This window comes from Echiichthys vipera (assembly GCF_963691815.1).
Source record: "Echiichthys vipera genome assembly, chromosome: 1".
Lineage (NCBI taxonomy): Eukaryota > Metazoa > Chordata > Actinopteri > Perciformes > Trachinidae > Echiichthys > Echiichthys vipera.
The window spans coordinates 11850473-11877255 of NC_139826.1; the positions used below are offsets into that span (position 1 = coordinate 11850473).

At 40.4% G+C, this 26783-nt stretch overlaps 1 protein-coding gene across 1 annotated transcript in view; it reads right to left on the reverse strand.

Moving 5' to 3' along the window:
* Window positions 1–7849: 7849 nt before the first annotated feature.
* The window catches only part of akap13 (A-kinase anchoring protein 13), a 124259-nt gene continuing 105325 nt past the window's right edge, over window positions 7850–26783 (reverse strand). Inside the window, exons 29-39 of the mRNA XM_083915365.1 lie at window positions 25518–25699; window positions 24535–24617; window positions 24256–24444; window positions 20591–20737; window positions 19470–19543; window positions 18561–18605; window positions 16462–16512; window positions 16086–16358; window positions 13953–14132; window positions 13197–13497; window positions 7850–10630 (exon numbers count right to left, since the gene is read on the reverse strand). Of these exons, the coding sequence (XP_083771491.1) occupies window positions 10578–10630; window positions 13197–13497; window positions 13953–14132; window positions 16086–16358; window positions 16462–16512; window positions 18561–18605; window positions 19470–19543; window positions 20591–20737; window positions 24256–24444; window positions 24535–24617; window positions 25518–25699 (1578 nt within the window). The 3' untranslated portion in view covers window positions 7850–10577. The remainder of the gene's footprint in view (window positions 10631–13196; window positions 13498–13952; window positions 14133–16085; window positions 16359–16461; window positions 16513–18560; window positions 18606–19469; window positions 19544–20590; window positions 20738–24255; window positions 24445–24534; window positions 24618–25517; window positions 25700–26783) is intronic.

Genomic DNA, 26783 nt, shown 5'->3' on the forward strand with positions numbered 1-26783 from the left:
AGGTTTGGTGTTATTCTGAGCAATATTAGTAGTTAAAAAAGACGTTTTAATGCCTTCACCTTTTATGCGCCAACCTAATCAGTGTTCCGGCTGTCAGCGACTCCCCGGAATATCTCCGTTAATAGTTGTTACACTAAAAAAATTCTCGATGGCTTATTTAATGAATGTATTTGTAGAGTTGTCTGTGTTTTGGTAAACTTCAATAGCAAAAAGAGCAACATTTTATTTCCTGCCTCCTTCCCTGGCTTCTCTGTCTGGTGAAACCTGCTGGGAGTAGAGGTTACACAGGCAAACATGTTGATCACAGCTCAATAAGCAGCACAGAGGTCATCAAGACCATCTCTAAATGAAACAGCCTGTTACTGTGGCAACAGGCTACACCAGCGAGCGAACAGGAGCTCCTCAGACAATCTGAACATCTATACATCAGAGTGCCTGCATATTTTCTTGTTCATATGTGTGGCTGTGAGACTTTGTGTTTGTATTTTAGTTTAGCCTGCATCTGCTACATGTCTGGGGGAGATGGGCCCCATGAGTCTGTATGATAGTGCTCTAGTTTACCATTTAAGACCTACAACTCCTGAATCATGGGTTGATTTCCCTTCCATCTTAATTTAAATGACAGCAGATATGGTTTCAGATTACTTATGGTTCTTCTCTGGATATGAACAGCTACTGTATGTGTAACTGACATCAAACCATAGAGCCAGCCCGAAAAACTAGCAGTATCAAAAAGGTTCCCTTACAGAAAAAAACACATGAATCTCACATGGGGAAAAAACATGATAACATGTGCAACATGTTAAATAAAATGTGACCTGTTACATTTCATGTGTGCAAAATGTGGTACATGTGATTACCTGTGATCAAATCCATCAATTAAATCAATGTGGAAATATTTCCATGTTATGACATGTTTTCCAAAAGTGTTCTATGGTACCACATGTTTCACATGTGCCCAGTATGTTTCCTAAATGTGATCACATGTGGAAAACATGGGAAATTCATGTGTTTTTTTTTTACTGTAAGGGATGGGTCTGCATTAAACAGCATATTATCCTATATGAAAAGTAACCAAATCAAAGTATCTCCAATTAATGATAAGGCATTCTTTCCAAAACTGTGATTTGCTGAGGCATAAGTCCATGTAATGCCATATACGTTAGAGGAGTTGACTTAATGTGCATTTACAAGAGCTGGAAACTGAAGTCCTATTTGCACAAGACTATTTCTACTTGGCATTTATAATAATAGTGGAGATTATTTTTCAGTCGTTTCTGGCTCGTCTAAAATGTGTGAAGTAAAAACTCAAAAACACAAATTTTAAGTAGGAATTTACAGTCTTGATAACACTATTTCCATGTAAATTTAACTTTTAGTATTTTATTAATACTTTATCATCTCCTGTAATGGAGAATTAAGACAGGAGTGGATTCTGGAAACGACACTTTAATAAGCTCTTTTGACAGAATTCAAAAATCGAGTTGAGTTTTATTGCATCAAACAGCAACAACTTTAAACACTTTAGCCTTGTGTTGGTTTAACTGGATTCATCAACACAACACATTCTGTTTATGTGAACCTGCTGGCCCTCCCATAATTGAAGAGACACTTCACATTAGAACAGTATCTCTGAGTTCCCTGTTACAGAGTTTCATCAGCTAAGTGCAGAGTGTGACAACTGAAGTAGAAAAGGACTTTGCCAATCTGACGTCTAACTCGTTACATCAGTCTACATATACCTTGAAGAAAAAAACTAAGGAGGAACATTACAAAAGCAAAGCCCTAAGAGATCTTTAAACCGCATGTTTTAATGTCATATTATAGGGGATTAAGTAGTATTCAGTTACTGCAAATACCGTTGAGAATACTAATGCTAATGCGCCACACCACTTCGGTACCCTTCTTCCTCTGCCATGTTGCAAGTTTCCATCAGTGTGGTCACGTGTGTTTGGAACCTGTTCTGGATTCATTCAAACATTTATTGCAATCACGTGGATTTACGTTATTGAGATAAATATAGTCCTTAAGTCTCTTGTATTGTGAGTCTTCGGTTTGTGCCAGTACCTTGCCAGCTGATTCTTGACTACAGTGTGGTCTTTAAGTTTGGTGGTGACTCCCTGAACTGTGTGAGTTGTATAGGCACTGGAGAAGTGTGTGCGTATTTGTGTGCGCATTAAAGCAGGGTCATCGAGGAGTAATAGGATTGCTCAGCCCCGCTCCCTCTCTCGACACCCTGTTAAAGACAGGCCTCCTAAATCATCCTCACATCTCTGAGCAAGATGGAGGACCTGGCATCGCCTCTGCCCGCCCTCCCTCCCCGCTGCAGCCATAACCGCTTTCCCCACTGTGGGACGGATACTGCTCACAGCCGTGATTTCCCTCAAACCTCCATAAGGACTGGAATAATATCTACTCAGCATTCTGTAAATATCTACTGGGAGAATGTACTCTAGTTCATTGCCGCTGTGCCACAGTTACTTTATAAGTGCTCAGCTGCTGATCCTCAACTTCTGCTCTTTGTTCTTGAACTTTTATTACCGGCCATGACAGCAGTGCTGGTATTGTTTTCACCTTGTGAGTCTGTGTGTGTGTGTGTGTGTGTGTGTGTGTGCGTGCGTGCATGCGTGTGTGTGTGTCATAATGGCCAAATATGATCCTCGAGACACCTTGTATAGCAGGAACTAACACAGAGGTGCTTTTGAGTATTTTGTTTCTATGTCTGTCTGTGGACAGTTTTTTTCACCTGATACAATCATAAAACGTTAAAGGCGTGTAGTTAAGATCCAAATGAAGGCTGAGTTCAAACATGGTTGTAGTCCGAGCAAGGGCGCCAGAAGAAGAGGGGTAGGAAGTAGGAAAGGGGCCATTGTGGCTGGCGTGAGCCCATCACAAGATAGTCTCTAGTTAATTTATTGGACAGAGATAGCACAGCTTCTTAGCTTTACATGAATTAGCAACAGGTTAATTTACCTCTCTGTTAAGATGATTCGCAATGTAGTATAAAAATACGAACACTAGACGGTACATATTCACTGTATAACAACATCAGCTATAGTACAACAAGATTTCTCAACATCCAGACACATCACGTGTTTGCCTTTATGTGGGGTTTCGTTGATTTTAGCCATGATTTCATCTGGAATTTAAAATCAGCTCCAGCTCCAGCACCTTAGCTCCAAAGGTCCATTTCTCTAGGGAAGACTGATCTGCCAAACTCAGTAGATCTGTGCTGTATTGCACAGATACCTCTGTTGGTCCTAGTGTCCTCCCATTTTCATCTCATGACTTCATTGTGTGAGGTGAGGGAGTCTACTCAGCTGCTACTATTCATTATTCATGTTCTGTTCTCTCTTATTCCTATCCAGGGTCATGAAGAGGCTGAAGCCATTTACACCTCATGTCTATACATGACACCCTTTTCCACGTTTTAAAATGTGAGAAAAGAACAATTTGCAGAGGAGCCAGGGATCTAACCGCCAATCTTTTTAACTACACTACATTACATTTAATTTAGCGGCCGCTTTTATCCAAAGTGACTTCCAGTAAGTGCATTCAACAGTGAGGGTACAAACCCAGAACAGCAAGTATAATGTGAGTACGTTAGCTTCAAATAAGCCAAACTACAGACTGCTACATATACAGTAAGTGCAGGGTGTAAGTATACATTTTATTTTTTAATTTTCTAAAATTTAAACAAGACATCATCTTCTTTGCCAAGGTGCAGTGGAAAGAGATGCGTTTATAGCCTGCAGCGGAAAATGTGCAGACTTTCTGCTGTCTGGATGCCGATGGGGAGCTCGCAGTGAGGGAGCAGCAAGTGGATTGGCGGATGCAGTGCGGAGTAATTAGTAGACAACCTGCTCTACCTGCTGAGCCACAGCTAAAATAAACTTAAGACCACCAACTGAGCAGAGGACAAGATGCGCCGGATCCAATTAATTTTGAAGGTTTAACTTAGTATGTCCAGAAGAGGTAGAAGTAAAAGTCCAGAAAATGAAAGCCACCTTTTCTTTTTTTTTTACTCACTAGTTAAAACAGATTTATTTTTATTTTTTTAAATGGGTGTGGTTTTTCCACACCTTGTCCTTAACCTTGTTTTACACACGATGATCTACGTTAGGGGTATCAAACATTCGGCCCGGGGCCAGAATTAGTACAATTTGGCCCACTAAATGACTTTGCAAAGTGTGAAAATTGCAGAGAAGTAAATTGCTTCCAATTTTTAAATATTCTTATTGTCCCCTGGGGGTAAAGCTGAGTGTAGCAGGCCCTGCTGGATACATTGATATAGGTCTCCCGTGCTTACACACAGGCTACGTGACACAACACTGTGAAGAGTAGGCTACTGTTCACTGTTCACTTTACTGTTCAGAGAAAAGTGGACACAGAGTGTTGGGTTTTCCAAGGAGGGATCCACCTTGATCACAAAACAGTTCATATGGACGTTCAGAATAAACTGTGCTTTTACTTATTTATGCTAAAAAAAAAAGGGGGGGACACATTTGGAGGTCTTGTTATTTATCAGTTATGATGCAGTGGTTTTACTGGTGCAGCCCACTAGAGATGAAAGTACATGAGTTTGACGCCCCTGACCTACATATGTACATAGAACAGAGTATGCTAATTCTGATATTCCCTTTGAGAGTAAAATCCTGCTTCTTGGACAGGTAAAATCAACTCCACACTGACCAGCTGCAACAATGAAATGCTGCTTAAGGCAAAATAAAACAATATAATATCATTTAATGAAAGGGGCCCTTTTGCTTGAAGCTGCTATGATCAACATTTTTATGGCGACCAAAATGACTTACATCGGACTTACATTGATCAGGTGGCCAGAAACAGGACTCCAGATATATGATAATGCTGCTCCTCTCCTGCTAGATGTTGGCAGGTTGTTTCTTCAGTTTTCTTGCCACTGGCCAAAAAACAGTTGATGCTGGGTTTTTTGGGGGGTTTTAGTTACAAATGAGTACTTTTACATTGTGGTATGTCTGCTTTTACAACCTGAGTACATCTTCCACCACTGATTTGACATTAAGGAGAGTGAGTGTTTGTAGAGTGCCCCTGTGAGTGAGCTGCAGTGTGACCACCTCAAAGAAGAATTGCAATGATAAATCAGTGTGCTGGAAGGTGCTCATGCTTTAGGGTTGTGTCACTGACTGTCTGTTTTCCTATTCAAGCTCAATTCAGTCAAATATGATGCTATGATGCGACAATAATTTGTTCAAATGTATCTTATCCATGCCAGATAATGAATCAATCTGAGGATGTAGGTACTGTTTGTCCTAATTATTAAAGCGATCAGACTTGTTTTCAAGTGTACAGTTTTCTTTGTCTAGGATATGATGGGATTTTTAATTTGGAATAATTGAATAGATTTTATTTCCCCCCTCCTCCCCTCTCTGTCTGTCAGTCTTCACTTTTCATTTTGCAACAGCAAAACCTTACTCTCCCCGTCACCATGACAACCAAAAGCGGACGAGACTATCTTTCTGCCGCTGTATCTCACCAACAAACTTGCTTCTGCACAACTTTGATTGGGTGGGAATAATCTAAAAAGAGAGATAGGATGACTTTTACGGTGTCTTGCTCCGGTAAACAGAACTTAAAACATCAAGCTATACTGACTTTCTGTTTGGTCTTATCAGCTGATGTTTTGTCTCTGGGATTTATGATAGACGAGCAGAATGGAGAAATATGTAGAAAGGGGCTGTTAAGAGATCCCATGGCTCAATCGATACGTTAGAGCTGGGAAGAAATGGGCTGAGATGGCACGGGGAGGAAACTGATGTGACTTACAAGATCGTACAGTTAAGAAGAAAAAAAAAAGGAGAGAAATCCTCACAGTTAAGGTTTCCAGAGGCAAGACGCTGTCTTCAGCGAAGAGAGCGTGGAGAGATTAAAGCAGCTGGTTCTTTATTTATCAGGAGGTAGGAACGCTGATGGCTGCCTGCAGTGCTGTCAATCCATTCCTCTGGCGGTGGTGCTTAAACAGCAGTACCACAACTTATAGAAACAGGATCAAACCATTAACAGGATTTGCTGATGGCCGTTTAATTGCCTCTGAAACTAGAAAGTGTCTTAATGAGAAGAATTGTTTTTATTGTAATAAAAAGTCCAACACAAAACAGACACAAAAAAGGTGTTTAATTGCTGTAGTTAATACGAGATCACAGAAAAGAAGAGAGGAAAGAGGAGCAACACAAAGTATGACTGCACCAGTCTAATGCTGGATAACCAGCTGAGCAAAGTGATCAACTGCCTCAGGGGCCAAACTAAAGACCAACTTTACTGGACATGACATGATTGAAAATATGATAAAACCCAATAACTTCATAAAATGTCCTGACTGATATTGTAATAACATTTTACCAATAATGTAATACCTCTTAGGTGGGCCTTCTTCTTCAAAAGTGATGATGATGAAGTACAAGTATACAAAATAATAATACTCGTCTGTGTCATGTTGAAAACTACACACTCACACTGATTTCATGTATCTGGAATTTGAAATTTACCAAAAAAATGGTACATCACGTGATTTCATCAGGTAAAGATGTTTTAAACTAAAATCCCTGTCAAAGGGAAATAAATCCGCCCATGCTGATTGGTCGTTTAAGGCTCGTTCATTAGACCAGAGCGGATGGTAGATCATCAGAAGATGACAAAAGCTACAGAAGATGGCTAACATTAAAGGAGCAAGTGAAGGCAAAACAGTAGATTATTTCATCATTGCTTTTTATTACATGTTCGATCAGGTTAAGAGAAAATTTGTATAACATTTTCAGGAAATTATTACATCATTGTGCGCTACAGGGCCATCGCATGGGTGCTGCTTTGTTGGTTGAGCTTTGGCCCAATCTTGAAGATGGGATTTGTGTCAAACTCTAGTTGGAAGAGCTTCATTATGTCAGTTAATAATGTGCTTGTATGGGAAATATTCCAAAAAAAACAACTTTAATTTCCTGTAGTGGTTGAGTCAAGGTATCAGTCCAGCTGCACCTTTGTCTCTGACAGACTTTTGAGCAGTTTTGTAAGAAGAATGGGGATAGGCACAATCGACACAGAATTGATGCTTAATACTCACTAGAAGGGGGTCAGTATTGTGCAAACATATTTAATATCTGTGATTGATTTGGATCATTATGTAGAGATCTGTTCACTTCGACATCCAGTGGCGTTTCTCTGTTGATCAGAAAGCCACATACACGTCATTTCATTTTGATTCAATAAAACATGTGGGGCTGAAGCTAACAATTCAGACAATTAGTCTGCTGATCATTCTCTCAAAATGAGTCTTTTGGTCTATAAAATTCCCCAGCAGGACTTATTCTAATCATTTAGAACATCACAACAAGCCGACATTGTTTCCAAAAGGTACCTCAACTGTTCTGTATTGTGTGACATGTTTTATTAACCATGCTTTCGGCCATCTTGCTTTCATCAAAGTGGTCCAAAAGTCACACTCATATCCATAAATATCTTGCAGGTTTCGGGAAACAATTCTGAACACATTCATGTCTCACTGACTGACAATGGTTTGAACACAGCTGTAGGTGAGGATGTGCGTTATTAGTAATCTAGTAAGAGGTGATTTCACGCATTTTGCACTTACTGTATTTGAACCATTTTAGCAGTTTGTTGTGGACAGATAACGAAAACTTAATAAAATAACAGTAACTGACAAACCACCAACACTCAAAATGTCCGTTATGATTTTTTTTTATCATGAGAGAAATATGACTTTACATCACCCCATTCGTGAGCATAAAACATAAATAAAACATTCTTACAAAATGTTGCAATAGATCACAAACGACACATTTTTTTACATTTGATTTGTTTTATACATAAATCATATTTACATATTTGTCTTTGCCCTTTTTTACATTGTTGGGAACGAAACTATTCTGTACCACTTTTACAGTACAAACGTTTCAAAGCAGAGGTATAAAAGCTCTCCTCTCTCTCCTGAGAAGATGCTGGGTTCTACTCTAGTGCATTTTATCGTTAAGATTTAAGGCTATGCAGGGTTCACCTGATGGACACACTCATCTCATGGACAGCCCTATCATCATCAACGGGGAGGAAGTTCATTTTCTGACTCGTGTCTGCTGATTGTCCTTTACAGAGAGAGGTTTGTGGTTCAGACGGTCACTCCCTCAAACTGTTACCGTCTCTTTTTTTTTTTTACCACATTAAAGCTGCTGCTGACTGCTTTCCCTGAATAACCAATTACAATCTCTGACAACTTATTTGTTTCTGCAGTCAATTACAAATGCCGTGGGGAAAATGTCACATAGTGTGAGAGCCCATGCTCATCACATTATCTCTGTACGGCAGTGACCTGCTGAGAAAAGATGTCAATTTCTTATAGCAGGGAAAATATGAAAAAAAAAAAAAGAAGTTGAAAAAAATAGTTTCATACTTTCTGGTTGTTGTTGTTGTTGTTGTTGTGTGAGGGGGAAAACTAATTTAGTCATAGGTGTAGTGCTCCCTAGTGGTCAAAGCACACCTAAAGCAACAGAGGGAGAAAAAAGAAGCCCATTCCTCTCTGTTTCTTTGACAGGATTACACCAAAGCCATAAACAAAAGACATGAAGCAGCTAATTGTCTGGCCCTGTAAGCCTCTTAGAAAGCACACTATAATAAACCAGCCTGGACATGAAGTCAAATCCTCAGCACAGACGGCGAGTTAACAAACAAGCACTTAAATGCAAGACAAAAGAGGCAGCAAGAAAGCAGTTCAGTTGCGCTGCTCTGTAATTCACTGGAAGAAGGTTTTTTTTTTCTTACTTCTGTTTTTACTTCCTACCTGTCCAGCAAGTAGTGTGTGGCCCACAGTCTGGGCTTAGTGGGGATAAAACACCTTGGAAACATTCCATAAAAGTTGACAAACCCCATTTTAATTTCAACACTAACAAATACGGAGCGGCAGTCTTTTATGTTCTTGAACACAAAATATCACTTTGGATCATTGTTGCTTTTAGCATCAGTGCCCTCAACTAAAACGATTAACAAAAAATAAAAATAATAAAATCAACATAGTAGGACGAAACTGATGAGTGTTGATTAATTTGAAATGATTAGGCGGTACCAGGTCTAGTCATTACAGGGGCACATAGCGTCATTTGGTGCTTTTAGTTAATGTCCCTTCTCATTTTCTCTAACCAGCTGCTTTGTTCCTGAAATTAACAGCCTCCATTTCCTGAAACCATCAGCCATGGGCATATACAGTCTATTATCGCAAGTGAAATAAGGAGGCTGAGAGAGAAGTTTGAACCCTTTAACAGACAGAAGCCATTAGTATGCTACCTGCAGAGTTACATGCAATTAAAAAACGAAGGGAGTCCCCACTTGTCAGCGCTAAGATGAAAGATGAGGGCTGCATAAAAACCCATTGACAGGCAGATAAAGCAAGGATCAAGCTAATATCCACCCAAGGCTCTAAAACACACTAAAGGATATGAATTGAGCCATTAGACGCTGGAAGATACGTCTCAATCCTTTCATTACTGTTGAGTCTCGAAGAAGAGATGCACACATCTGAATAGTGTCACTCCAAAATGGAGCTATCTATTATTCGAATGGATTCAAACCTAGCCAAGGAACAAGATTGACAGCGTAGCGTCGCTATAGAGGATTACTGATGCTATTTAAATTCAATTTTGCTTACTAACTGGAGGGTAAATTAGTGGACAAAACTAAAACTGCTTTTTTCTTTCAACGTGAAATCTCCACAGTAGCATTTCTGAAGGAAACACTGGACCTTTTTTTGATTGAGACATGTTGCCAGGGCACTAGGTTTTCCTCTGTGGTTTCAGTCTTCTGTGAATTATCAATAGAGATGATTAGTTTTGATGAGTTTCCATGTTGGCATTCAGATTTGTTTCCAGGTGGCATTCGGGTACATGTGTGTGTCCTCGTACCGGTGGGTTCAGTCACATGGGAAAGCCTCCGTAAATGACAGCCTGTTGGTGTGGAACTTAACACCGGGACGGACTGTTAAAAAGGGGGCTGGCTGGGGGCCATAACAATCATGCAAACAGCAAGGCAGTGAAGCCTGTGACACACCTGACAGAGCTTGTGAGGCAGCCAACAGTCAAATGCTTTCAGTTTGATACTCACAAATTTTTAATTCTTTGAAATGAAGAAATTCATCCGCTGTCATCCAACCATGGTGTGTTTGGAAAAGGAAAGAGAATACTCAAAAATACGCTGCTCTTCCATGTTGCCTATGTTTGCATTTTTGTATACCTACTTGCACGCAATAACAGTGAGTCCCTAAAATATTTTACTTTTCAGAAACTAAAAACAGTGGATTTTAAAAAACATGAAAACACACATTTCCTCTTTTTCTTGCATGTGATCTTAAATTACTCTACATTATGATGATTATGACGGGGAAAAGGTGAAGGTGTTTTGAAAGGTGCCAAAGTGTCTGATAGTACACTGCAGTATTACGTTGCAGATGAATGTATTACTACTTGGCAGTAACACAATCCTCTGGAATGGCTGTGATGGATTGAGGTTGAGGAGGAGGAGGTGGAGGAGGAGGAGAGCCACTTCTCTCAACAGAAGAAGATCTCTCCATCTAGAGGAGGCTCTGGGAGGTGCTGGGGGTCTAGAGGGAGGAGAAGAGAGGAGTCAGTGTCACCGTCACAGGAGAGGATTTTTCGCGTCAGAGGGTTTTGATAGCTGATTTGTTGTAACGTTTATTCTCCAGGGAGTGTTAGCGAGCAGCATCCTCATCATGCTTCACATTGATCAAACCTTAGCACAGTGCACCGTGCCGTCACTGAGATGTATTCAAGAACTGTTGAAAGCAGCCTCGGCGAGCAGCTTAATGTGCTCTCCGGCATCATTTCGTGTGTGCTCATGTATTTCCACTCTTGTCTATCAATGCGATTCATATTAAATGTATTTTGTGCATCATGTACTGTACATGCATTTTGTTCAATATGCTGCTGATCTAAAGATACAGGGATACACAGTATTTTCATAAAGTCATACCCTGGAGAAGTCAGAGCCGAACCAACTTTAGGGTGTTAAAGCTCCCCCTATAATGAATGACAGCTGAATAATTAAAGTTTCTGACTAATCTTATATTGCAAAGACAACATCTAAACTGTGTCCCAGAGCCAGACTGCATACTAAGCAGATTTTAAGTATATAGTGTGTTCACACAGGAAAAGCGGCACTTCAAGCAAGCGGAGCTCCAGGAACACATCAGAAAGCAAAACTAGAAACTGTTTTTGCTGTCTGCTTAGTTTAACGGACAATAACACTCCAAAGTCACAGTTTGATTGACGTCCGTCTGCACTCGTTTTGTATCATTTCAAGTGTAAGTGTACGAGTAAATGTTCTTCTGTTGGGCTTATATTCAATTCAGAGAAGTCTACATTTACCTGGCATTGTCGGGGATCCTTTATGTTCAATTAGAGAAGACCAGATTATTATGGGATGATTGCAAATGTAGCCGATTTGTCAGCGAAACAATTCTTTGAACTCTACTCCAGCATAGTACTATATAGCATAAATAGGTTTCAAAATTAGTAATGCTGTTTACGCCAAATCTCTAAACCATCTGTGTTATTTAACTTAAAAAGAGTAACATTAGAAATCGTGTTAAAATTAGTCATCCTCAACTTTTGTTGTGTTGTGGTTTCAGAATGATGAAGACAGTTGGAGAACAATTAGACACAACATAGGATGTAGGATCTACAGGAGGATTTTTTTTCCCTCTGTAACTCAAGTTTATCCCAAAGCGTAGATTTAAGGCATTTATCATCAAATGGCTTAAAAAATATTGCATGCTGCTGCCGTAAATGGAAGAAAAAAATATTCCTAGGGGAGCATACCCCCCTATGTTTGGGCTGAGCCCTGAATGTTTACTTTGTGTGCCTCTTCCCCTGGATATTAGATTCAAGTACATACTCTATACAGGTAGTTTGAAGTATGTATTTTGGGCACAACAATAGACTCCAGAACCACAGGGCATGCTAACAACTGCTGCTACGACCCAGCAAAGACTGCTGCACAATGACCAAGGAAAGTGGCCAAAGTACACAGTGGACTGTGTCTGCATTCACTACAAGATAAAGGAGACAGAGAAGATAAAGAGGAAGCCTGATGCACGCTGACACTAAAAAGCTTAATTTCCTTAAAACTAAAAACAGACACAAACAGGCACTGATGAGATCTTATTGGAATGGAATTGTCAATGTCATTCAGTAACAAATGTCTATACATGATTTTATAGGTTTTGTTATTGGCATTTCATCAGAAATATATTATCTGGAATCCTGAAACATTATCAGGTGTAAAACAAATGTATGTGAATGGGGCTCATTGTGTTGATGGGGGTGATGGGGGTGAATTTCTTTTTGTACCAGGCTAGTTTTGATTTTATTGGAGGTTAAAGTTGATGAATAATTAGGGGCGTGGCCATTTAAATGACAGCTAGCCTCTGGCCCTCACTTCTCCTCTGAGGTATACATCAGCCAGATGGACGTATCTCCCTCCCCCCCCAACGTCAGATCAATGCCCTTTTTTGGTAAGAGGAAATGAGGCTGAGTCAAAGTCTGACAAGATGGCGACTCCTGTAGGCGAGGACGACTGGATCTAGTTGAGAGAACGGACCCCAACGGGTATGCTACGTCCACTTTTTTATACAGTCTATGGGGTAAACCCTTTATAGTTAATATTTTCATCGCAACAATGGAAACTTTTAGGCTTGTTGCCGCTCATCCACACAGCAGACACACATTATTTTGGCTGATTATATGCTGCTTTCTCAATCACATTACATTTCACTGAATTTTTTTTTTTTAATGATTCCATGTACCACTTAAATTGATTAATAGATTTGTTTTTCTAACTCCACGGCATGTGTTTTGGTTTTCACTTCCTGAAAATGTCTTGTTAAGCGTTTGGTAGATACATTTTGCTGATAACTCAGCATTAGCTTAGCGCTCCTCCCCAGCTCCACCCTCCAAATATAGTACATTCTGGCTCCAAATAAACATGGGTTCAATTTGTCATTCCGGAGAAAAAAATGAAGACTTGATGCAGTCATTCTTCTAGTGTTTCCCTGACAACAACACAACTGCAGCCTGTTGTCTCACTTTGAGACTCTGAATAATTAAACGTAAATGTAAAATAAATCCCTGCTGTTCTCCATCATCTACCTGCTGTCGGTATGCTCCCCCCTTTGCTCTTCTTCTTCTTCTTCTCCTTCTCCCTCTCCTTTCCCTCTTTGCTCTTGTTCTTGGCCAGCTGCAGCAGGCTCTTTGAGATCTGGTTGTTGCTTTCGCTTCCTTTGAGGCTGCTGGAGGATGAGGTAAAGGGGTTGAGCCCTTTCCCTTTGGGCTTAGAATGCTGAGGCTGCAGCCTCAGCAGGGACGAGGAGGAGAGCTCCAGCGGGTCCAGCTCCAGAGACTGGGAACTGCCGGGGAACTGGGATTCATCCGACGTTGTAGAGGGAGTCCTCTGGAAGTAAATGTGAGAAAGATGTACAGCTGTTATCTACATCTGTAAGTGAATATATATGAAAGGTGCACATTTGAAAGTTTTTGCAAGCTTATTGCGAATAAAAGATGAGCATATTTCCAGAAAATAATTTAATGTTGGATAATGAAATATATATATTTATCTACATATACAGAGTTTGGCATAGAAATAAAACTCTGCTGTTTGGATTACGATACATCACTGTTTTCTAGTAAATACAGTGCCAAGAGTTTTTTTTAATCCCTTTTGAGAGTCCCCGGGTTCAAGCATCTAATGCCAGCATCCACACAACCCCTGCTAAGTGTCATTGAGCAAAACACTGAATTCCTCACAATTCCACTGTAGCAGAGGGGAAACAGAGAGGCACTCTTCCTGCAGGGAGCAACAGATCACGTTATCATTATTGTTAACATTTGCAAAGAGTCCCTGTTCACCTCAGACAAGCTAAGCTCCTCCATCTTGTCGAGCTGTCGCTGCACTGCCTCCCTGTCCCTCTCCAGCTTCCTCTGGGCGTCCCTCAGCCTCTCCAGGTCTTTCTGGTACTCCTCCTTCTTACTCTGCAGCCCCTGCTTCTCGTCCTCCAGCTCCTTGTGCTGCTTCAGGACCTCCTCCTCCTGCAGTGGTTGGGAGGTGCATTGATGTATTTATTGAAATGGTACAGCACAAATAAACAGTATATTTTCAGACACAGAAAAAGACTTACTCTTACTGATTCATTTTGTACATTAATAATACACGTCTATTGGTCTTAAGACTGGTGCTAAGCCTCAATTATGATTGGTGTAAGGCACAAGCCTGGTTTGTTTTTAAAACGCTCTATAAACAGAAAAAAATAAATTTGACCTTGATCTTTCATTAAAAGGTAATAAGTAAACAGTGTGACTATTAAAACCAGGTGAAAATGTACACCTTACCCCTCATCCACCACCGCAAACAGGGACAAAGTGTGGTATTGTGGTAGTTAACTGTGGGTGAGTGGGTTAAGCGTTGGACTTACACCCTGGAGACCATGGCTCAAATCCAGCCTAGGGATGTGATTTAAAAATTGTGCTGACCTATTATTTTTGCAGTTTGGTTAGATTTAGACAAAAAAAACAAAAAACGATTTGATAAAGTTTAGACAAAAAAAGTACCTGGTTAGGTTTACTGAAAAAAAAACTTGTTTAGGGTACGGCAAAGAAAATGGGTGAAAATGGCATTGTTGGCTACCGTAATCCAGGTACAAATGGCAAACTGATATTTATACCAGGGTGAAAATAGCCTTTGCTGTAAGTAAATCATTGGTTCACCTGAAATTACTGTTTCATGTTCATTGATAAATAAACTACCAGCTGAATAAGTATTGATGCTTATTCAAGATCACATAAAATCATGTTTTCAAAGACATAGAATGAGAGTAGAACAGACGTTCCCATTCAAATCCACATAGCAGGATGGACAGATTGGCAGCCATTTTTATGTGGTCCATTGCCGCTACAAAGAGTTGTAGCCGTTGTAGTGGGCTAACTTTTTGAAGTGAGGTTATGGGACAAACAAGCAGACTATTAGCAAGCATGGAGAGGCATTTTTTCGTGCACTATTGTCTTTAATGTCTACTGTCTTTTAATTGCTTCATGTTTTCTATTGGTAAGTCATCAAATTCTATTTATGAAATGATACCACGAAAGAGTTCTCAATGTATTAAGTAACTAACAACATCCCTCTTTTCTCTTAAACTAGTCAACTGACCATGGCAATAAATTTTACTTTATTCGTTCTACTTTAATGCTATTTCTATGGTCCTATTCACCTCACTGATAAATGCATTTTAAAAATACATTTAGCCCTTTAAAAGGTAATTTAACTCTTCCTGAGCATACGCTTCCTACTGTAAAAGAAGGCTGGTAATTAAACCATAATTTACACTACTGTAAGAGACTTAGCATTTTGAAAGTAAACAAAAGGAAAGACATTGTTTGTTTTTTTGTAACAAGTCGGTTTGACTCTTTACATTTAGAGTTTAGCTAATTGAAACACCGTGGGCGTTCTAAAGCAGGGCAACTGTAAAACACTGCTGACAGCTCATGCGATGAGAGTGGCATAAGATGAGCAAAAAACAAGCTTCCGTTATTGTTGACTAAAACAGCATTACTGTGAGGATTTAGCCAAGACAGTCCCCAGTTTATCCATTCACCATCTGCAAATCCTTAAGCAAAGCATGTGAGTTCATCTTTAGCCAATTAACTGAACCTTTTACCACTACTGCAATGTTTCGGCATCCTCCTACTTTTATATAACCCTGCAGCTTTTATCTCAGTGCAACTAAACTTTAATGGACTTTTTGAAGAAGATTTTGAAGGAGAATTTTTTAAAGATTTTCAGTCAAAGTGTTTGAAGGCAGTCTGCCATCCCCGCAGGAAACCCTGAATGTCTTGCACAATACTATTGTAATTCAATAGATAAAATATGGTAAAGGTGAATAACTACAGTGAAAAACCATGACACTATTGAAAACCATGTCAGAGGTTACAGCTACCACAAAACATATCAACTAAACACAGAGACCGTAGTAAATGATGCATGGTTACCTGTATGTGCAAAAGCCCTTCCTTTTCAGTCAGCTGCTGTTCCCGCACCTCCCACTCCTTCTCCCTTCTCCTCTTCTCCTCAGCATGAGCTACTTGCTGTCTCTGCAGGGAGGCAAGCTCCTGCCGCTGCTTCTCCAGGCTGCGCTGCTTCTCCTGCTCAATCAGCGAGCTGGGCCGCGAGGACGGCCGTGATAAAGACGTGCAGGAGGAGGAGCGCTCGCTAAGGGCCTGCCGCTGATCCTCTATGAAACTATCCTGCTGGACCACCACCGCCTGGCAAAGCCACAACCAGATAGATTAGGTCATAATTCTTTTTCCAGTCTCCATGTTCATGTTGCACCAGATTTCTTTCCGTCCTCAAGGAAAGCCATCTTACCTGCAGAGTGCTGAGCAGGAGATGCAGATTGGAAACACTGTGGAGGACCTGCTGTCAGAAAAGAGAAAAGAAAATTGAGCATCATGTCGACTAAAAACACCCTAGTCTGTTTTGTTCTGTTTGATGTGGTCTTGCTTATCGCTGCACTTGACTTTGCTTGTTAAATGCACCAGGGATGGTAGCAGTGCTTCATTTTAAAGTGACTTTTTCTTAACAAGCACTGGCAGTGGATGTCATGTAATATGAATTTTACAGTGGGCTCTTAGACAAAGACCGCATTAAACCGATGATGTGAACTTTTCTCCTTTCAAATACTGACAAAGAGACAAGGTCACCGAGCATTCTGCTCCAAATGATATTTACTAGGACACAAAATACTACAATTACTGTTCACTGGGAACTGCAGAGAAACAGCATTTATAACAGAACATCTGCAGAAAGTGTTCAAATATAACAAATATAAATACAGCATGGAGTTCATAACGGCCTGTATAACAAATGGAGAGTGGGATTAATAAATAGCATGCACAAAACAAAATGTTTATTTTCTATTGAAACTGTCCTTTGCCTGTTACGGTTGAATTAAGTGTTAGTGAACACAACGGGTACTTTATTAAATGTTGAGAAGCTGGAGACCCTAACAGATTGACAATAGATTTGATACACAAATCAATGGTGACCAGAGGATGAATCCTACTGAATTTGGTGGTTCTGTATTTTCCTCTAGTCAAATTTTTCCTGTGAAATCAAAAACACTCAGAGAAGGGGCTGGAAACACATCTACCCGTTCTCCCTCATTGGGAAATTCTGCATTTGGCCTCACTCGTTCGTGCTAGCTTCTAACCTAGGTTGACGAGCAAGCCTGTGTTGAAAGGGAAGCGCGAGGACCAGCCATCAAGATGACTAAACACATCGGACAGAATCAGCCATAGGTCTTCATGTCTAAGCTGGCTTGAGACAAGAGGAGGCAGGGCAGCGAAGCCCCTTGGAGGGATGGACTTTTTGAGGTATACTGCGTGTGACTCGCAAAGCCAGGGGTCGATGGATGGACCACGAGCTAACGTTAACAATCTGAAACTAAGTAAGTTTATGTATCCTGAACCTGGCATCAGTCAGAACCCGACTCAGATGAGGAATCTGTTGTCACTAAAATCGGTGGCAAGCAGATATATTAGAATGGTAAGTGTAGTTAGAATCGTTTATTAGTTTCTGTTGTTTGTTAGCTTGTAACTGTCAGTGGCTGACAGCTATGATGGCAGTGCGTTGTCTCTCTCCACTCTGAGCTGGAGGTTTTACGTTTCCTTGACCAATGTGATGTCCCAGTTGATCCTCCATTTAATAGGGTTACACATATCAGACAATGATCGGTTTATGGATTAGTGATGTACCATCTAAAGCTTGCCTAGGATACGTTTGAAATATTTCAGTATCTACTGGTTCAAAGTTTTGTACAGACACTCACTATCCCCATAGGCAGAACTATAATAACCTTGACTTTTCATCTAGCGTCATCATCAGGTCAAATGTTATTTACAATACTTTGGATTATAACTGATTTAATGCTGATTACATGTTAGCATGCCAACACACTAAACTAAGATGGTTTAAGCTGAAGTTGTTAAATTTTCTAAGAAAAATGTTGTTCCCCTATATTTGCTGAAACTGTCACTATATCCTGACGGCATAATGAGATGATCTGTGGAAAAGCCATGTAGCTCTACCTTTACCTTCTGTTCGCTGTCCTAATGTAAGAGTAATACTAGGCGAGTAATAGGCAATACAGTTCACAGGCACTTAAAAGGTCATTGACACTGCGTCTTATCCGCGCATGGCATGCATGGCTGCTAAGGACTCAGCCTTAGAACATGGGCTGTGATGGTTGCCATATTGTTTTTATTTATTAGTGTTTCAAATAATGCTACAACAAAAAAGACCACAAATATAATACAGTACAACAACCACTGCTGCTGCTGCTATAACTTCTGTTTAGGGTGTACATTTATTGAGGCTGATAATGAAGATAACAGTTAGTGTTAGGACAGTTTCCATGTAAGCAGTAGCTCTAATTGAGTTAGAGACAGACAGGAAGTCAGTGTTACCTCACTGTTCCTCTTCAGCAGTAGAAGCAGGTTGGCATTTCCTCCCTGCACACACGCACAAACAAACACTTAATGCACTCACATACACACATCTTTGTGTGTATCCCATTGTGTTTGTACAGTATGTGCATGTTAGCATGCATGCTGTACAGTCTATATGACTGAATGTGATTATAGCTGTGTGTGTGTGTGCTGTTAACATCTAATTGTATCTGGTTATTGTTATGTACCACTGATACATTAATACAGAAGTTTCACAGTTGCTGTATTTTGAATAATGATGTATTAAATGTCTCTAAAAATGCATTTCCCATTTACAAAGAAAACCATCAATTTGAATACAACAGAAAACAGAATGCTTGAATGAACTCTGTGCTGTATCTTTAACGATCATTCTGCAAACACTTCTTTTACTGCTGAACCCCCTCTGAACTTTGGCTCTAAGCCCAGGATGAAATGTAAATAAAAATCAAGCACTGCTATTTTGTTCAGATAGAAGGAAACAAAAAGGAGGGACCAAAAAAGAAAGCTTTTGTTAAACAGTATACTACAGCAGCTTGACACCACTAAAACATTCAAAAAACAATTATGTGCAGTCCAGCTGCAGGATAAATGACTACAAAGGCTAGCATCCAGTTCAGAACTACAATAGCAGCACCTAGAGGCCCCCCATTCATTTTCATCCACTATTGAATTCTTATACAACTGATAGTGGCCATTAGCAACGGGCGCTGGCAGGAAGAGTCAAGAGGCTAATTCACTGGAGGGATGAGAACTGGCTAAATTCATCTTAATGGTGTTGTTAATGTTGGAGGACAAATGCACCCCCACACAAGGCCTCAGTTCTCATCCTGGCATGGGGGCGTAGCGGCTTCTGAGTCAGGAATAATTGGCATCTAAGATGCTGACCTTCTTTAAAACACTGTCGGACTCTGTCCTGCGTAGGTCTCCTGCCGTATCCTCACTCTCGTCGCAGTCACCACCTGACATACAGGGAAATCACAGGAAAAATAATGAACCAGGCAGAAAATAATCCCCATTTGGGTCAACTGTAAGACAATATGAGAAAAGGATCACAATATTACGGCATAAGGATAATCTTTTAATTTGTCAGCTTATAGTTTATTATATAGTGTTGAAAAGATTATAACAGTTTGGTCAATAAGCAGGTTTTTTTTGTTCTGCACTTCTCTACACATAGTTGAGTCTGTGTCCAGTACAGTGCACAGGTTTGCAACAAAAGTGCATAACCAAGACTGATCATAATTAAAAATGATCATAATTTTTACATTTGGGGTACAAATAAACACCTTATTTAATTTATTAAAGTTATTGTTTGAGTGCAAGGTTTGTTGATGTTTGTTCACGGTCTTCACCAGGCCATCAACCACCCAAAAATAAATACATATTTGGAGAAAATCGTTTTGTCTTTTATGAATAATACTCTAAATTGTTCGGATAGGTAAAATTGTAGAAATCACACCAGGGAATACAATTATTCCCTGGTATATATATATCTATAAATTTTGACATAATGCTTCTGATGTTAACATTTTTTTCTTTGTCTGGAGTTTTAACTAATTAAAGAGTAAAATATGTTTTAAAAACGTCACACTGATAAAAATGTTCTGTAGTTCTCCAGGTTCTGCTACTGATGTCGAAGTCTGGAAGTCTTAATATCTGCCATAGAGTCCCATTCTGAGATTGCAAGCCACTGGTTTAGAGGTATCGCCACATCTCCTACAGGAAGCATCAGCTCTGCTGTCCAAGTCCCCGTCTATAGTCTCTTTTCTAACTGTACTGAACAGGGGCATTGTGGGAAGTGCTGCGTGTGGTGCCTGCTGTTATGTTACCACTAAAAATCAGCAGTGTCACTGCACATTTGCAGTTCAGTTATTGAGTTGATGCAGTTATTCGCGCCAGCAGATAATGTTCATCATCTTTGACTGTTGAAGGCATGTAGTCTGGCAGGCCACTTGGCCAGTCTGCACATTTCTTCATAAAAAACAAGCATGCAGCAGCAGACTCACTCCTACTACTGTGCATCTGGTGACTGTCGAAGCCTCCGAAGGTCTCGGCCCGACGAGGCAAACACACCGGCCCTGCGCCTCCTCCCTCCTGGACGCTGGCCATCGCTCCACCCAGGCTGCCGTTCACCAGCCCCTGTAATGTCTCCACTGTCACACACACACACACACACACACACACACACACACACACACACACACACACACACACACACACACACACACACACACACACACACACACACACACACACACACACACACACACACACACACACACACACACACACACACACACACACACACACACACACACACACACACACACACACACACACACACACACACACACACACACACACACACACACACACACACACACACACACACACACACACACACACACACACACACACACACACACACACACACACACACAATGTGCGGGTCAGTAAGTGAATTATCCTTGCTAACTGTATTACAGTTCAGCTCTGCACTCATGAATCCTACAAGGCACTTTTGCTCTTTTGCTTTCAACCTGGCATTGGCTCCTGTTGCCAAGCAACTATCCACAACCTGTTTGAACCACAGAGCTCTTTTACTTACAGTTTAAATATTTTAACCAACTGAAATTATATAGATTCTGACATAAGCAGCATTGGTATCCACATGCGTATATATGGAGCAGGCAGCATTGTGACCTTTCCAGATGAGAAACAAACAGTGCTGGTGGATGTGAACTTGCAGAAAGACCTCAGCAGAAGAAATGACATTACTGTTGCCAATTCACATTTCAAATAAGTACAATTATTGCCCAAGGCTTCAGAAGGAAGCGGAAAATATATTATGTAATAGTGGAGCTAAACCTTCTCTGCAAGTTTCAGAATTGGAAACCACTATAGAATCCCTCCTTCATACATTTTATCATTAAGGCTGCAAACAATTATCGGTTTAATGTCAGACCTGTAAACTGTTAAACAAATTCCTGGATTTTATGATCAACTACACCTTTTCGTAGAACACTATTTGCATACAGCAATCCTTAGAAACAAAGACTAGCTGCATATGTGCAGTTCCCTATTCTTTCCAGGCTGCATCACCAAGAACCGTGATGTAAGGTGTTTTGGCATCAAGCACTTTAAAGGCATAATAATTTTTCAAAAGGGAATTTATTGGAGTTTTCTTGTGGTTTTTTTTGCATCTACATGTATCCTGATCCAAAGAGCACCTCAAGCAAACTCAAATTGTGACCAGGAAGCGCTCCTACCCACACCTTTTTTCATTTTTTACCAAGAACAGTACCTTCCAATTGAGCCAGTGTATATTATTTAGAATAAGCCTGTGACTGTCTGTCAAAAGCAACTGGACTGGTTATTTGTCTAGGAAGACGTTCCACCTCTCATCCAAGAGGCTTCATCAGTTCATGTACGCATCTGACCAGGCTGGGACTGGTCCAACAACTCTGTTTTTTTACATAGATGGCTTCTGTAAAAGTAGAGAAACCATCACTAAACAGAGGAGGAGGCCTGAGACACCACTTATCTCCAATTTACAATGCGGCCCTTTCATTCCTTCCCAGAAGATTTAACAATTTAACCACAAAGGACAACTGTTCACACATGGCCTCCTGTGACTCCAACGACTGTTGTTCAGACTCAATAGAGCACTAACAAAGTCGAAACCAACTGCGCACCTTCGACTGCCACTCTAACGACGGTCGTTGGCACTTGGAGCACAAAGGGTGTCAGTGACATCATCAGCCTTGTGAGAGGTTAAATACCTGGATCTCCACACCAGTTAGTTGGACCAGTCCCAGCCTGGTCAGATGTGTACATGAACTGATGAAGCCTCTTGGATGAGAGGTGAAACATCTTCTTAGACAAATAACCAAGTCCAGTTGCTTTGGACTGAAATTGCTTTGAGGATTATTTAGAATGCAAATACGAAAAAAACACTAGACAAGTCTCAGTACATCAAATATACCAAGAAATCAGTTACAATGGCACAACATCACACAGCAAGAGACAATGAATTACAATACTATTTATTCTCTATCTTTTTCAGTCAATACTATCTTTGCTACATATTTAAAAAGACAGGGAAATGATGAGCATGAAAAAAAAGTATCTGTTCTGACTTGTTGTTTTTTTTGTCTAGTAAATAGTTTATCATCTGCAGCAGTTTTCAGTCTACCAACAGTTTCCAGAGCAGATTGTTTAAATTTAAAGTTTATATAATGTGCAAAGAATATGATGTGCTCTTCTGTCTGCCTGTCTGTCTCCACATTTTATTCTCTCTCTGTCACAGTACGGCATTTGTCTCAGTTAACTTTTCACTTCAGTCTGCTTTCTTCTCATACACATGTGATGAACAGGGCTGCCAAAGCACCAAACAGAGCTGGAGTAAAATCCTAAAACCGACTCCTTTAATCTCTCTTAAAATCATCTCAAACATCAGACACGTGCCAGACATTGATATGTACTTCAAAATTAATCTCTTCAAACCGAAAAAAAAAAGAAGAGTTGATCAGACATTTTTCATATTTGGATTATGGACTGTGGAAGAAGATGGCTGACAAAGGTCTATTTTTCTGATCTATTTCCAGTAAAACTGTACAAATCCAAGTTTTTCTAATGTTCCAGTAGAAGGGGTTTTGTGCATGTTGGCTCAGCAGCATGGCTTTGTTTTACACTTAATATGGAACAGAGCCATTGTTAATGTTATTGGTGACAAGGAGTGCTTTTCCTATTATGACAACTCAAAATGTATCGTGTAATGTATCGTATTAATGCGATGTATGGTTTAGTTTAATGCACATGTAACTGATTAAAAAGTTATTATAAAAACTGCCCAAAAGTGTGTGTGTGTGTGTGTGTGTGTGTGTGTGTGTGTTGAGGTGATGAGGGATAGACGTGAGGCTAACCAGTATTCTAATAACAACAGGAACTTAATTGTTGTATTGTGGCCTGTATTGTATAGACTAACCTGGCATCGCCACACTAATTCACAAATGCGTTTTAGTCTGAAACGGTTGCTGGTGTCATTTTGTAAATGGGCAGTTATTAGTGTCACAAAATTGTTGTGTTCCATTGTGGCAGTAGTGTTAAAGGTTCTAACTGTTAGTAAGAAGGGTATGCACTGCAGTTAGTAGGAGTCCTGTCTCAATACACTCACAGCTTGCCCCGACAGTAGTGCGTTTCATGGTGACCAATAGTATATATTTGCTGCCTATTGAAGACATGCATCAATTGTTTCATCTATTCACCAGTATGGTGGTATATAAAAAAATCCTTTCATACTGGGAAATTTAAACCAGCACAATTCTAAGTTTTGTTCAGTATCAAAGTAATTCAGTACATAAACAGAACTACTAATAGATAACTATGCATATTGTTTATGGTGCATTGGGGCAGGGCAACCTTAGTGTAACATATGATGGGCATATATCCTGTGACAATGAAACCACATTGGTGATACAGTACATGACATAAATGACATTGTGTACATGTAAACTGATGACAACATCATGCATTCATGTGGCATATGACTATAAGGAAGCTTCTGTTTTCAGCTCCAATAAATGTCCATAAATGGAAACTGAAATAAGCTACTGTCTCTATATTCAACTTAATCATTCTGCTTTATTGTTCTGTTCTTTCTCTGCCTTACCTTCATGCAGGGCATCATTCATGATAGACGCTCCTCTTTGTGGCTCCAGGCTGCAGGATGACCTGAAGAAAGGCTGGACCTGCCGGCAGACCTCCTCCCCCTGGTTCAAGCCCTCCCACATCCCCCTGAAGAGCTGCACCTTCTCCTCCAGCAGAGACATGATCTCTGTGTCCTTCTGCCTCAACAGATCTGACCAGCAGAGACAGAGACAGAGTGGTATGTGGAGCGAAATGTTCCTTGTTTTCTTTCGCACAAACTCTATAAATGTGTGTCTCTCACCTCTCATCTCCTTGGCTTTAGTCTCTAGTTGTCTCTTGTCATCCTCCGTCTCACTGGGAATCCCCTCATCTTCATCCTTCTCCCTGTCCAAAAATAAAACATGATGCATTACATCTAGTACATTTTACAGGAATTTACATCTTCAGCAGTTCAACATTACCTACAATATCTATGTTTAAATCTACAAGTTGAGACAAAACAATAAAGTCTGAAATTAATGGCCAAATCTAATTCAACTTATTTCTCAACCATAAATGCCACCATTTCTATAAGTCTTTTAGAAAGGATTAATGAAAATACTCATTAGCTGCAGCCCTGTCAAGAACTAATCAGTATGTACAACATCAACACCACAGGACAACACTTTCACTAGACAGGGATTAGAGGAACCCGAGAGAGCCAAATATTTGATGCATATGATGTTTTTGGTGAAAAAGAAAGACGATGGAACATCAGTAGAAAACATTTTTTGTTTTTATCTCCTCCATTCCTGCCAATAGCCTGATTTCTATTTTGTGTTTTGACAGAAGTCAGACAGAGAGAGAGAGAGACAGAGGGCTAAATCTCTCTCCTTCCCGCTGGCTGCAGTCGAATAATCCTCTGCTGATAGTGAGCTGCCCTTGAAGCCAATCCAGCATTAGACTGTCCCTGAGTACATCCCATCCCCAGGTAGAGTAGCGCTAATCCTCCTGACAGCAAAGTGCTCTGTCGCAGCTTACCGTTTATTACTATCTAGAGAACGGGGCTGGATCTAACTCCCGGGTTACAACACAGATATACCATGGGTGAACCCTAAGAGGTCAATACTGAATGTATAGCACTTTGAGTGCAGTGGAGCAGCAGAACTTTGTGTAAAAAAATGTTAAAACTCTTCTTCTAGCTACAAAAAACATATAATCGTTGACGTATGAGCATATTTCTCTAAATGTCTTTCAGTAAAAAACAGCTGAATAAATGTAAATAAATAAATAAATCCCACTTACATGGACTGCATGGATTCCTGAATGAGCTGCATCCAGGTGTTGCGTTCGTCCTTCGAGCTGGCCAGGACCTCCATCATCTCCGGCTTTTCTATCCCTGCCGTGATGAGGAAGAGGCCACGCTCTTCGTTAGCGACCTCCCTAACTATCAGCTTCTGGAGTGAGATGACCGTGGAGCGCTGGTCCTACAGGGAGAAAAAGGGCAGGAAAAGGAGGGGAGGGATTGATGGAGGCAACAAGGGAGGAGAATAAAAAAAAGATGGCAGTGGGAGGATCGAGGTAGAGAGGAGGGGAGGATAGGAGGGAAGACAAATGTTGAGGACCAGAAAGACAGGAAGAAGGGTGGGTTGAAGCAGGAGGGAGTGGAAAGGAGGGGGAGATGCAGAGGAGAAGGATCATTATAGAAGGAGGGAGGAAGGGAAAAGGAAATCAGGGGAATAAAACAAGTGCAGTGAAGACGGAGGGAAAAAGGAAGCTCAGTTAGAAAAAAAATAGTTTTTTAGGAGCAGTGAGTTATTTGGTGAAAGAATGGGAAGATACATAAAAGATGTGGAGAAAAGAGGAAAGAAGAAGACAACATGAGATTCTGGTTGTCATCATCCACATGGGAGTCAGCTGATGTCTAGAGCCTCAGCGTACCTTGCATCTTCAAGGCTAACAAAACCGTAAAACAGTTTAATATGTGACACTGTTCTATCAACTTCTGCTCGCAGCACAGAGCCACAGGTCGGACTTGCTGCAGCTGACAAGGATTGAGCTTATATGGGGCACTCACTCTCAAATATTCTATTACAAGAAAAAAGCTGAAAGAAGATCGACAACAGCCGGCTTGGCAGAGGGTTGCCCAGGCAGTTGGTATTCCTGGTGAGTTTTTAGTTATATTTTATTTAGTAGTAACAGTATTATTGAGGTATTAGTATTTCAGCAATGAAAACCAGCTAATTGCTAGCAACACATATTTTTCTACTGTTAATGATATGCACAAGTATGAGAGAAAACACTGCGTGGAGGTAAATAAACACTACATTTTAAGCAGCAAAGTGTGTGATTGGAGTAGAAAACTTGCCAAATAGACAGAACAGTATCAACAACACTAAAACCCATAACAAATTGTTCAGTGTCCAAATCATGTTGTGGTAACATTCCCTCTGGAATCCTTTAACTTACTCCTGAAGCCTCATATTATCCACGTTTAGCTTCACATAAATACTCTCCTGTCCTGGAGACCTTTGACCTCATTGCTACAGGCTGCTTGTACTGTTGGTGGTA